General features: G+C 38.7%; 1 protein-coding gene across 2 annotated transcripts in view; it reads left to right on the top strand.

The window, feature by feature from the left end:
• Positions 1 to 11,047, top strand: part of UBASH3B (ubiquitin associated and SH3 domain containing B) — a 110,933-nt gene extending 99,886 nt beyond the window's left edge. For both annotated transcript variants that reach the window (XM_044997263.1, XM_044997262.1), the window contains 3 exons: positions 922 to 1,028; positions 4,064 to 4,173; positions 5,356 to 11,047. In XM_044997263.1, the coding sequence (XP_044853198.1) occupies positions 922 to 1,028; positions 4,064 to 4,173; positions 5,356 to 5,493 (355 nt within the window). In that variant the 3' untranslated portion in view covers positions 5,494 to 11,047. The remainder of the gene's footprint in view (positions 1 to 921; positions 1,029 to 4,063; positions 4,174 to 5,355) is intronic.
• Positions 11,048 to 12,792: the final 1,745 nt, after the last annotated feature.

Below are 12,792 nucleotides of genomic sequence, written 5' to 3' on the forward strand. Positions count from 1 at the left end.
TTAGGAGACAGGGTTTTTCCTTGTGTCCCAGGGACAGGAATAGGGCCTTCTGTTCCCCGACCCCCACCCCAAGCTCTCCCAATGGCTTGCCTCCAATACCACTCCCATTGAATTCATTGGCCAAAATCACACCGGGCAAGTCACTTAACCACTCTGGCCTTGTTGCACTGAGCTGGTCTTAAACATTTCCCACCAGTGCAGTACCATGCTTTTCTAAGGCAGCAGCAGCCCCTCGTGTTTTTACCACCACGTCATCTGATCCTGCTCTGAGCAGGTCTAGACAACACTGTGATTAATAACACCAGCGCCTCATCTATACTAGAGTTCCCACCATTACTACCACTGGCAGAGCTGTACTCGTGGGAAATTTGAAGAAATAACTCAGTGAAGACATAGTCTCTGTTTCATTTTACCCACCTCTAAAACAGGGGCAATATCACTCACAAACTTCACATGGGTGCTGGGGAGTTTAATTAATTGCTTTGAGATTCTCTGATCAAAGGACCTATCGAAGTGCAAAGTGTTGTTATTATTACTATTACACGCGACTGCAAGTGTAACATGCTTGTATAAATGTGCTGCTTTCCATCTCTAGTGACTGGTGTACATAGAAGGAAACAGTTTACTACTGCTGCCAGCTAATGGAATTACTCCTTTAGCTCAAGAGATGGAGGTCTGTATTTGGGTGCCTAAAGTCCGAGGTTCAAAGCCCACTGATAACCTATGGAAATGCTCCTGACACAAATAACAAGGTGTAGGGGGTTGAGTTATTTAGAAGGATTAGAGAAACAACAGAGATTTCTTGTTTAACACACGGGCACTGGCAATGCATGTTTTCAACCAGTGTGTACAGGGTCTAATTAACTTGCATTTAAAATCTCTCCTCCTGAAAACTTATTGTGTTCGTTTTTCTGTCCGTAGACCTCATATACCCGTCAGCAAGTTAGTGGTTTCAGAGTCTTACGACACATACATAAGTAGAAGCTATCAAGTAACGAAAGAAATCATAAGTGAATGCAAAGGCAAAGGTAAGTGGTTCTGCACCATGATACAGAGGGATCTAATGCCTCAACAGTGATCCAAAACCACAGATAGGCACTCTGGAACTGAATAACAATGGCTAGTCGCTGTCTCTGTCAAAACCCCATGTCTGAATCCTCTCAGCCCACAGACATTGGGGATTCAAGACCTGAGTGAAACTGTGTAGTTCAGGCTCATTTCTAGGGAAAATATTCTATTGTCTGTTATTACCAGGTTTGTCCATAACCAGAACCAGTGGTCACGAGACCCTATTGTTTTAGGAGCCCTACAACCTAGGCAAGCTATGCAAGTTTCCCCTGTTTTCTCTGCCCACAGAACAACTCCACTCCAGGCCATTTCCTCCCTCCCATCTCCACCACCAGGACCAGAAGGAGAGTCTTTGTTTGGCCTAGTATGGATGCCTAAGGCTAGTCATTGCTACGGCACAGGCTTGTTTTGCACCTGAACAAAACCAAAAAAAATGTTTTTAAATAAAATGTTGAAATCAGTTATGGTGAATAGAAACCGAACATTAAAAGCGTTGAGATGGGATATTTCTAGAACCCCAGCTGTTTTACTTGTTTGTTTTTACTGATACTTTTGCAAGCTTTTTTAGAAATAATTTGCCCCAAAAAGCAGGTAGAAGAACCCAGGGTGAAAACATGGGCCTCTAAAGAAGCTGACAATTTGTGCATGCCCAACTTGAGTCTCCTTAAAGGGACCTGATTTTCAGAGGGTAGGTATTGAAGATCTTTCTGAAAATCAAGATCCTTTAAGATACCTCAAGTTGGACACTCACAAACTGAGACACTCAGAATCACTAGTCACGTTTGAAATTCTTGGCCTTAACCTATCTGCCTGTTTCTCCATCTGTTAAATAAGAATATAAGAACGGCCATACTGGGTCAGACCAAAGGTCCATTTAGCCCAGTATCCTGTCTTCCGACAATGGTCAATGCCAAGTGCTTCAGAGGGAATGAATAGAACAGGTAATCATCAAGTGATCCATCCCGTCACCCATTTCCAGCTTCTGGCAAACAGAGGCTAGGGACACCATCCCCGCCCATCCCAGATAATAGCCATTGATGGACCTATCCTCCATGAACTTATCTAGTTTTTTTCTGAATCCTGTTATAGTCTTGGCCTTCACAACATCCTCTGGCAAGGAGTTTCACAGGTTGACTGTGCATTGTGTGAAAAAATACTTCCTTTTGTTTATTTTAAACCTGCTGCCTATTGATTTCATTTGGTGACCCTTAGTTCTTGCGTTATGAGGGTAATATACATCTCACATGGATATTTGAGGCATAATGAGTTAATGTTTATAAAGTACTTTTAGAAGATGGAAAGAATTGGGTGTGATTCTTGGATTACTATAGCATTGTTTCCTTTCACCTTGTTTGATTCAGCAAAGTTATTCTATCAAATAGAGCTGGTTGAGCATTTTTGAAAATCTGGAATTTTGTGAGGAAAAAAACCAGCATGAAAATGTTTCTACCAGCTCTACTACTGAATAGAATTCCTGAAAAAATGCGTGAACACAAAACAATTTCTGCTCTTTTTCAGTCATTCTCATTAATTTCTTTGAGAATTTTACAACGAGCCATATGTTGAGTTAAAAAAAATCACTCTAAAATAAAATACACTCTGACTAACACTTAAGAACTGAAAAACCAATGGTCAGCACTGAGGTAGCCAAATTTGAATTTAGGGAGGAGAAACGATAAAACCCCACTTAACGCTAAAGGCCTGATCTGAGAAGTGCTTTCAGTCAAACGCAGTACTGTTAAAATAATGGTATTGCTTAGTGTAGCAAGCACTATGCTCAGTATAAGGATTTGCAGATTTGAGCCCCAGATTATATTCAGATTTGTATATTTTAAAGCCGGAAGGGACCATTATTGTGATCGTCTTGTCTGACTTGCTACATAACACAAACCAGAGAATTTCATTCACCAATTCCTGCATCAAGTCTAATAACTTGTGATTAAACTGGTACATATCTTTCAGAAAGCCAGCTAGTTGTAGCTGAGGTCTTGTCTACACTTAAAATGCTACGTCAGCACAGCTGTGCCACTCTAGCACTTCAGTGTACACACTACCTATGCCGATGGGAGGGGTTCTCCCATCGACATAGGTTATCCACCTCCCCAAGAGGCAGTAGCTAGGTCAACGGAAGAATTCTTCCATCCACCTAGCGCTGGCTATATGGGGACTTAGGTTGGTTTAACTACACTGCTCAAGGGTGTGGATTTTTCACACAATTTAGTTATGCCGACCTAACATAGACCAGACTTTCAAGACTTCAAGTCACAGAGAATCAACCATATCCCTTAGTAAACTGTTCCAGTGATTAATTATTCTCACTTACAAAAAAACCTGTGCCTTATTTCCAGTTTGAATTAGAAATATAGGCATTATATTCAAACCTGGGTGCCTAACATTAGCTCCCAAATCCATACCTATCTATGTGAATAAAAGTGGCTTGGTTTTCAGAAGTGCTCACACTGAAATCAATGAGGATGTTGGCACCTCTATTAATCAGGGAGATTTTATTTAGGTGATTGAATAAACTGTAGGCAACCCAGGTTTGAAAATGTTGGCCAGAAGTAGGGCCAAAATTTGAAAAATTTCAAATGAAATGAAACATTTTATTTTAATTGAAAAAAACTTTTGCTGAGATTTTTTTTTCCACAAAGCCAATTGAAACAAATATATTTGTATCATTTGAAAAATCAAAAATTTCAAAGCAGGCAAAATCTTTTCACCAAAATTCTTGTGTTCTTCACAAAGCTATTGGTTGCCCCAAAACCAACAAACAGCACAAAGAATTTTCAACCAGTTCTAGCCATAAGCACTGTGAAGATTAAAAAGTGCCAGAAATATTATTCATAAGCAATATTTTCTCACATATATCAACTGTGTTGTTCTGTATAAAATTGAACCCATCTTTAAAAGCCTCAAACTGCCTTGGACAGTTATCACTGCATACAGCTTTTTTTCCTAAATCCCAAACAATCAGTGTTTATTCATTTTGTTGCAGGAAATAACATTTTGATAGTGGCTCACGCATCGTCTCTGGAGGCCTGTACTTGTCAACTCCAGGGCCTCTCGCCTCAGAATTCCAAGGACTTTGTACAGATGGTCAGAAAGGTAATTACCTCTGGGTAAAGCTCTTCAGATAAAAAAAAAATTAAAATCTCCTTACAAGCCAGAGGAGACTTTGGTTCCTAGTGTCTGATAATTCAGTCCATTGTTTGAGCTTTGCAGGCTTCAGAAATCATGTGAGTAGAGAAGATTGGTTTAAGAGGCTTATCTTACAAGTCCCTTTCGCAACAGATAACAGGGGAGCGAGCATACAAAAGGGCTGCATTTCTCAACTGCACTTTTATGCTTTTGGGGTGGTGGCACCTTATGGTCCCCCTTCTTATGCACCTTGTTATAGTCAGGAAAGTGATTTGAAAAATGTCATTGTGTGCATCTAGATTTATTCCCTTTCCTTGACTTCATGTCAGGAGATAGTGTTGTCTGTGTGCCAAGCCTGCAAACACAACCAGGCAGCTGGAAATCCATCTGCGCTCTTTCTTTTTCTCGTATCATCACCTTTTATTACACAAGCTGACCCTTGTGTTCATAAGTGAGCCAGAATAGAATCCAGGTCACTCTCCCATAGCGGTACTGACTCTTTATAGTGTTAAGCCAGCCAACAAGACCTGGACATAAACACACACAGAGCTATGTGCTGTATGTTATTTAGCAGATATTGTAAAGTTGGAGTCTGGCCCTCAAATATTTTATATTCACAGTGAAGTGCTTTAAAAAGCACGTCTGAATTAGAGATGAACAAATAACTGATTTTTCAATCTGGTGGGTCAGATCAACTTGAAATGGAAATTTATCAGTTTTTGTTGCTAAAATGAAAAACCAAAAATTTTTATTTTTATTTCTTTTCACATCAAGCAAAATATTTAGTTCAGCCTGAAACAAAATATCTTTCTGTATTAGTTTTGAGAAATTTTTTTTTACCCTTTTTTGTTGACTATTTGCTGCATTTTACCCAAATCCATGCATTTTTAGGGCGATCCACCACTGCATTTTTGAGAGAATAAACTATTACCTCTGAAAAAATTCACCCAGCTCTAGTCTGAGTGTTACTCCTGAATCCTGCTGTGTCTCAGATTAAAAGTATCTTCTGAATTTGAGGTGGAATGTTCAAAAGAGCCCAAATAATTTAGGAACACAAGTCCCATTGACTTGGATCTTTTGAAAACTTCACCCTTGCTCCAGGATCTATTCCTTCTCATTGCCTTTCCGTATTTTAATATTTCCTGACAGATTCCATACTTGGGGTTCTGTTCCTGCGAAGAATTGGGAGAGACAGGTATTTGGCAACTAACAGACCCCCCCATCCTCCCTCTCACACATGGACCAACAGGAGGCTTTAACTGGCGAGAGACCTTACTACAAGAATAGGCAAAGCTAAACTTACAAACAAACAAAAAATGGCCTTTCTAAGCATTAGAGAATGTGTCTCATTTCTTGTGTTTAATGACTGTGGAAAAAATATTCGTAACATTTTAGGTGAATCATTCACAAAAACATTCTAGCATATCACCTATAGAGTCACATTTGTGCAAAAAGTTCTTATATGTAAAACTAGGCGAATATAAGAAAGGGCTTAATTGATGGAAGAATATAACTATACGTCCAGGCTCCTGCACTGCAGGAAATGTCTATGTTATCTAAGGCTACATAGCCTGGATATATTTTTCATCTTGAACTGAACTCAGACAATACCGCCTTCTGCACCATGTTAGTGACAACTAGGACTGTGTGAAAATTGTGAATTTTGGGTCTTTTTCATTTGCAAACTTTTGCAGAACAAATATTTGCAATTTTGTTCTGGGCTATGTCGACACCTTCCCCATTACTCCCAAATTTTGCTAAATATCACTTTCGTGGTCCCCCAAAATAGCTACACTCAATGAGTTCCATAAGATATCCTGTCTCATCTCCAGGAGGAAGGGAGTTCTCTATTCCAATTATAGACTAGCATCAAACTATTCCTTTTCATTACCGTATTAGATGCCTACATATTATACAGGTGGGTACCTGATGCCTAAGGTAGACTGAAGAACATGACGTTGATCTGCATCAGAACACGATTTTGAACTTCAAAGCTGTCAGAGGTGAAGTTCTCACATGAAAGATAGGATTATTTTTCAGTGAAGAACTGGAGCAGTTTTGCTAAATGGAAATGAAAAGAGTACTCCAAATTTGAAGGTTTTCTGGTTTTCTTGGCTGAAATTCACTGCTATGCAGAGGACCAGCATAAAACCCTGTGAATCACTCAAATACTGTTTAAGACCTTACAACACAGTTTTATATGATACATAGGCCTTTTGCTGATTTCTCTACACAGAGGTGAATTTCACCCTTTGTGAATATTTCTCACAGCCCTAGTGATGTTCTACAGTAATCAGCCTTCATCAAGGATAATGACGAGGTCGAAAGGATATGCTAATAATTTAGATTTAAGGTGGGGGAGGTGTTGTTTTTGTGGGGGATTTTGTTTTTTGTTTGTTTTTCCCCTTTGTTTTTTTTAACATTTTAAGTGCCATCTGTCACATATAGAAACCAGAGCTGAGAAAGAATACACTGTGATGAAAAAAGCAACACAGTGAACCCAAGAAGCTGTTACTTATGAGGTGATTTGTTTCATATTGAGCTAAAATCTCAATCCCATTAAAGTCATGAGGAATTGCCGTAGTAGATCAGACCCAATGGTCCTTTTAGTCCAGCATCCTCTCTTTGACAGTGGCCAGTATCAGCTGCTTCAGGGAAAGATGCAAGAAAGCCTGCAATGAGCAGTTATAGGATAACCTGCCTCCAGGAAAGTTCCTTCCTGACCCACAACAGTAAGATGTTGACTTATGCCCTGAAGCATGAAGGTTCCAAAACTATTTTGTAAAAATATTTACTATTTTAGGCCCCAATTCAAGAAAACACTAAAGCACATGCGTATCTTGAAGAAAATGGGAGTTAAGCACTGTCCTGAATAGAGTTGTTTTTCTGGCCATAATACAAAATATTTTTGTTACCCATATAAATGTGCAGATTTGGGTTGGGGATGGGAGGAATAATCCTGTTAAATGCTAGGCCTGTCAACAGCAGAATTCCCATTGACTTCAATGGGATTGGGATTTGGCCACACAATCAGTATATCACAGTGACCTAAAATAAGAGCCTAATCTTTCATATGTGATGCAGGTAAAAGGCCCACCAGATTCAATGGGAATTTCACCCATGTGGCAACAGCAAGAGCAAATCTTAAGGGTTTTAAGTTCAGCTTGGTCTAGAACAATTTTAACTAGTTTATGATGTGGACCTTGCCAATGAATATACAGCAGATTCTGTACAGAATTTAAGTCAACAAACAGCTCAACTTGTGCAATATGACCATAACCGTAGTCTATTATTTGTACATTTACAATATATGTAATACATAGTAGGACATCAATAAATGCATTATTATACCAGGGATGTATACTGAAAAGTCAGGGAGATAACTTATGCGATGACAGAAAGAAACTGCCTCAGTATCTAAACTGCATCAGTATCTGTGCAGTTATATTGCTGTCACTTTTTTATTTTAATTATAATTTAAACTATTTTTAGCGTGTACAGACATTCTGAAGTGTTTATTGCTTGTTTTCCTCCATGCTTACTTACCACAAACTTGCAAAGGAGTTTATTTAATTGAATGAATAAACAGACAATCAAACCAAAAATAATTTGGGTTTCACTGTATATTTAAATTCCATTGCTAACTTACTGTTTTGTGCTGCATGCTTTCAAGAGGTTGGGTAACATATGCAATATGATGAAAAGATATCCAGATTTGACCATTGTTAAGCAGCGTTTCAGGAATTTGTTTAGACAGTAGCTGGTAATAGGTATGGAACAAAACCTGTATGCATAGACTGTTGAATATTGTAGTAATTGATCTTTGCATAGAGTTAGTATTTTAAAAAAAAGTTCTGTTTGAGAAGGGAAAAAAGGGTTAAAACATTCTCTTCTTAAAAAAGTATATTTTTGGATGTTTGGGAAAGTATTTTGGCAATTGTTATCTGATCTCACATTTGAGTTTCAGGTGTCAGGAATCTCAGAAAAAAAAATCTTGTTTTCTTCCAGTATTTCATTGTCTAATAAGGGTTTTGCATTAAGGAAACTGGTGCTGATAAGGTTCTTTGTTAAAAATGCATCTTACATTATTTAAATGAATTGCACTGGGAAAACCCTAGGTATTTTATTTAAATGCATCACACTGGGAAAACCCTAGATATTTTTTAATGTTTTTAACTAGAATGTTAAAAAAAAAAGCATCACTGCTTATATTTTGCTACGTTTCTGCTCATTAATGTGTATTTAATGGTAGACTATTTTTACATCATTTTTCCATTTTCTATTTGATTTGATCAAGTATTTCAGTAGGGCTCAATGGATGCCTCCCTGATTTCTTGGGCCCTGAGTCCAGTATATCTTTGCCATTGCCTGAATGTTTTGCCTATACTTCCTCCCTTAAGTGGAACAGTTTGGGTTGCAACAGTCGTAGACCCTGATCTTGCAAGCTAGGGTGACCAGATGTCCTGATATTAGCTTTGTCTTATATATGCAACTATACCACCTCCCCACCCCCAGAAAAAAACGTGTCCCGATTTGTCACACTTGCTAGCTGATCACCCTACTGCAAGCTCACACATGCAGGCATGCCCCTTGCCCTATACAGAGCCCACTGAAGTATATTAAACCTTGCATAGAACACTTTCGTCTCTGCCAGACAGGATGTGCACAGTTCCCAGTGATTTCAGCACTTTGTCCATTGTGCATCGGATGTGTTGATGCAGACATCAGGTGCCACATTTTCATGAGTCTCCCTCACTATCAATGCACTGGTAGCTACAGTCGATTGCTTAAGTTCTACAAGTAGTTATTGGTCCAGGTCCTCATCCAGTGTAAATGGATTTAACTCCATTGAAATCAATGGAACTATGTCCATTTACATCAGTGGAAGATGTGGCCCATTATTTCTGGAATATGATGTTTTCCATTACATGGAATCTGAGCAAATCTAGAATAAATGGCCAACTGATGGCTAGAAAGCATTTCTTTCTTTTTCCTGTGGAGTTAGTTTCTTTATTTTATTATTATTAATAAAAATAATAATAATAGTAAAGTGATCATCTATTATAACCAAAGAGTGAGTTATTTAAAAATAGCTCTGTGAAGAAAAAAAAAATAACCACTTTGCAAAACAAAAATAACAACAAAACCAAAACAAAAAACAAAAAAAAAGGAGAAATGATTCCAGAGTGGTAGTATCCTAGTATATCATTTTTATCAACAGACCTGGCTCCTACAGGTTTTAATACCAGAAGGACTTAGATGTTGAAATCTGTGTGTACTGCGTGCATCTATTTTTACAGAAGGTTTTGGGATCTAGTTGGACATAGCATTATTATTAACAGCCTTTCCACTAAACTAGCTGTTAGCAGATTATCATGATATTTTTCATTTCAATTGCATAGAACTGTTAGGAGCTAAGGGCCTGGTACAAAGCTCACTGAAGCCACTGGAACGACTTCTAATGACTTCAGGGCTTGGGATCAGGTGACACAAGACATGACCCTGCTAAGTGCTGTGTGCTCTCCACTGCCATTGAGTTCAGTGGAAGCTGAGGACACTTTACACATCTGGATTGGCCCTCTGGCCCTGATTCAGGAAAACATTTAAACATGTGTTTAAATCCTATTGACTTCCATGGACATTAAGCAGGTACTTAAGAACATTCCTGAACAGGGATGCACCCCTGAATTGGGGACCAAATGAAGATGAAGTCAGTAGTTCAGGTCTGTTTTATTGTGGAAAAAAAAATCTTTTGTGCAGTGAATTGAGGCATTTGCTGTGAGAGCTACCTGCATTACTACATGAGTATATCATTTAAAAACAGTGATGAATTGCTCCTTTGAATTTACACTAAATAATGAACATAAACATAGATGAACTGCAGTTCATTTCAGCATCCTGTAGAGCAGTGGCAAACTCTATACACACTACTGTGAACTTTGGTAGCACCCAGAATTTGCATTTAAATTGCAGTCCTGTAGATGAAGAGGAGGGGAGGAAAATCTCAATAGCTCATGTGTGGGGTATGGGGAAAACTTAACATCTGCTTAAGTTAACATTCATTTTAACAAGAGAGATGTAGGATATTTGAGTCAGGCAGTTGCCGAATAATTTTCACATTTAAACACAGGACTGAAAATTGATTTGCAGTACTTCAATATTTAAAACATATAAGTCAGTAGGAAAATTACTGATTATAATGGAAAGTCTAGTGCTGACAAAAATTGAGCCTAAATGTAGAGGAAATCATTTCATTCTTAAATACATAGGAAATTATGCGAAGAGCAGGCACATTTAAAGTGAATAATCAAACTGTAAATGCAATTGACTGCATACACTCTAATATGCCACTTAGTTGTCACTGCTGCCTCAAATACCTGAACACATTTATTGATTGAATATTTATGAAATATACATGTAAGAGAATAAAAAATATATGACCAGATCCTTTTATTAACTTGTTTTGTTGCCACTAAGAAAGTACTTTCTGAAGTTTCTCTCTGTGGACAGTTCTAAAAACTTGATGTTATCAATGGATGCATTTTTTTTTAATTTTTAAGCTGTGGTATTATGTTTACTATGTTTTCAGTGTGATCAGACTGTATTTATTTGAGAAAAACGTTTGACGTTTTAAAAAAAATTGTATTGCCAAAAAAAACCGCTGTAATTACCTGTGACATCTGTATTTGTTTTATTTTATTTTTTTAAATCTTCTATTTCAAGTGCTAACAACTGTAGAAACAACCATGCCATTTTAATTTGCTTGTTACATTAAATGGATTTCTCAAAAGTTAAACCAAACGGCTCACAGATGATTTAATAAAGTTAAAATGCATCCAGAGCAATTACTTCCTATTTACAGTTTTCCTCTCAAATACATACATAGTCCACCCAGCAAGGAGTGAATCTGAAAGCAAGTATTCAGGTAAAGCATATGGGTGAAGTATACCCCTGTGGAGAGAGCAGAGGGCTTTGGTGGGATTTGCTATTCCTCTGCCATAGGTCAACTTCACCCTGCATGAATAATTTAGATCAGCATTTCTCTGACTTTTCAGGTTGGCAATCCCTTTTTCTAAGACAAAAACATTCACGAGCCCCTTACATTTACTATAAAAGGGAGAGTAAAAAATATATCAGTGATACGCCTAAATAAATAACACACACTCCCAGTTTGTTTTCAAAGGACTGAGAGAACTTTGAATGGAAAGGGCTTGATTTGCTTTAGATTGTAATAAATTTTTCAACCCCTCATGCCTCATCTGAATGCCTTTTGTGATCTTATCTTGACCTTATTTTCTTTGGTTGCCTTGCCACTCATTGATGAAACAGTGAGTATGACAGTTACGTGCTTACTTCAGGGAGGACGGGGAATTGATTGCTAGGGTTCTGTAGGGGTGAAATTCACCCCTGTGCAGAGAATGGGCACAAGGCTTACTTATGTGCAGTGGGCCATCAAAAATGAACTTAAGTTAATCTCACCCTTTGTGGGAGTTTTGCATCAGTATGGAGGGCTTCATGATTTGGGGCCCAGTCTGGCTTCCATTGGTTTCAGTGGGATTTGGATCCCCTTTGCACCCACAGTTACTTCAGGAGGAGATTTGGGTGTGCAGGATTGGAATCACCAATTCTAAACTCAAGAGGTCCCTTACTTCACAGGCTGCATCTCCTTTCTTTCTATGATTCCCCGCCCCCCATGTTAATTTTATCACCCACATCCAGTCACACCCTTGGTTGATCAATTGCATTAATAAAAGAAGCTGCTTTACCAGAAAATGGAATGCTTGGCCCTAATGTTAATTAGCTGGTCCAGAAGTTTAAGCGATAAAAATGCATAACGTATTTACGATTAATTGGTTCATCCTGTGCATCCAAATGTGTTCCCTATGAATGTGTGCACTCTATTCTAATCCAACTGGCTGCCTCATTAACAATGCCCTTTTCAACTGAAAAACCCACCCAGAGACATTTACTTGGGCTCGTATCTCCCTGGATAACAGACATAGCTTGTTGGTTGAGTTCACCAACAATAAAAACAAACCCCACTTGGTATTCACACACAGCCCCTTCCACAGGAGTAGCTGACCTGGGGACAGAATGCACCTCAGCTTCCAAAGCACCCAAGAGATGTAGAGCAATATGCAGGATTAGGTTCTGGCTCCTCAAAGTTTTCCTTGGGCCACCCTGCTACATCTGAGACTTAACAAATACATCAGACCCCCAAGCAGCACTTTGGGGGCACCTCATAGTTTTTAATATGTCTAGCCTCACCAGGGCCCTGTGAGGCAGGGCAGTGCTATTATCCCCATTGGACACATAGGGACCTGAGGTTCAGATACACTGACAGATTTTTTTGACGCTATTTAGGCACCTGAAGATTCAGAAAGGTGCCTGCTGGTATTTTCAGAAGCTCACCATTTTGAAAAATCTTTGAATTGGAGAGCTTTTGAAAATCCCACTAGGCACCCACCTTCCCCTTCCGGCACCTACATAGAATTAAAAATCTGGACCTAAATCCCAACATCACACAGGGAGCCTGAGGCAGAATAGGGAATTGAAACCAGCTCTCCTGAGGCCTAATCTCCAGAC

Source organism: Mauremys mutica, chromosome 22 (assembly GCF_020497125.1).
Source record: "Mauremys mutica isolate MM-2020 ecotype Southern chromosome 22, ASM2049712v1, whole genome shotgun sequence".
NCBI classification, from domain to species: domain Eukaryota; kingdom Metazoa; phylum Chordata; order Testudines; family Geoemydidae; genus Mauremys; species Mauremys mutica.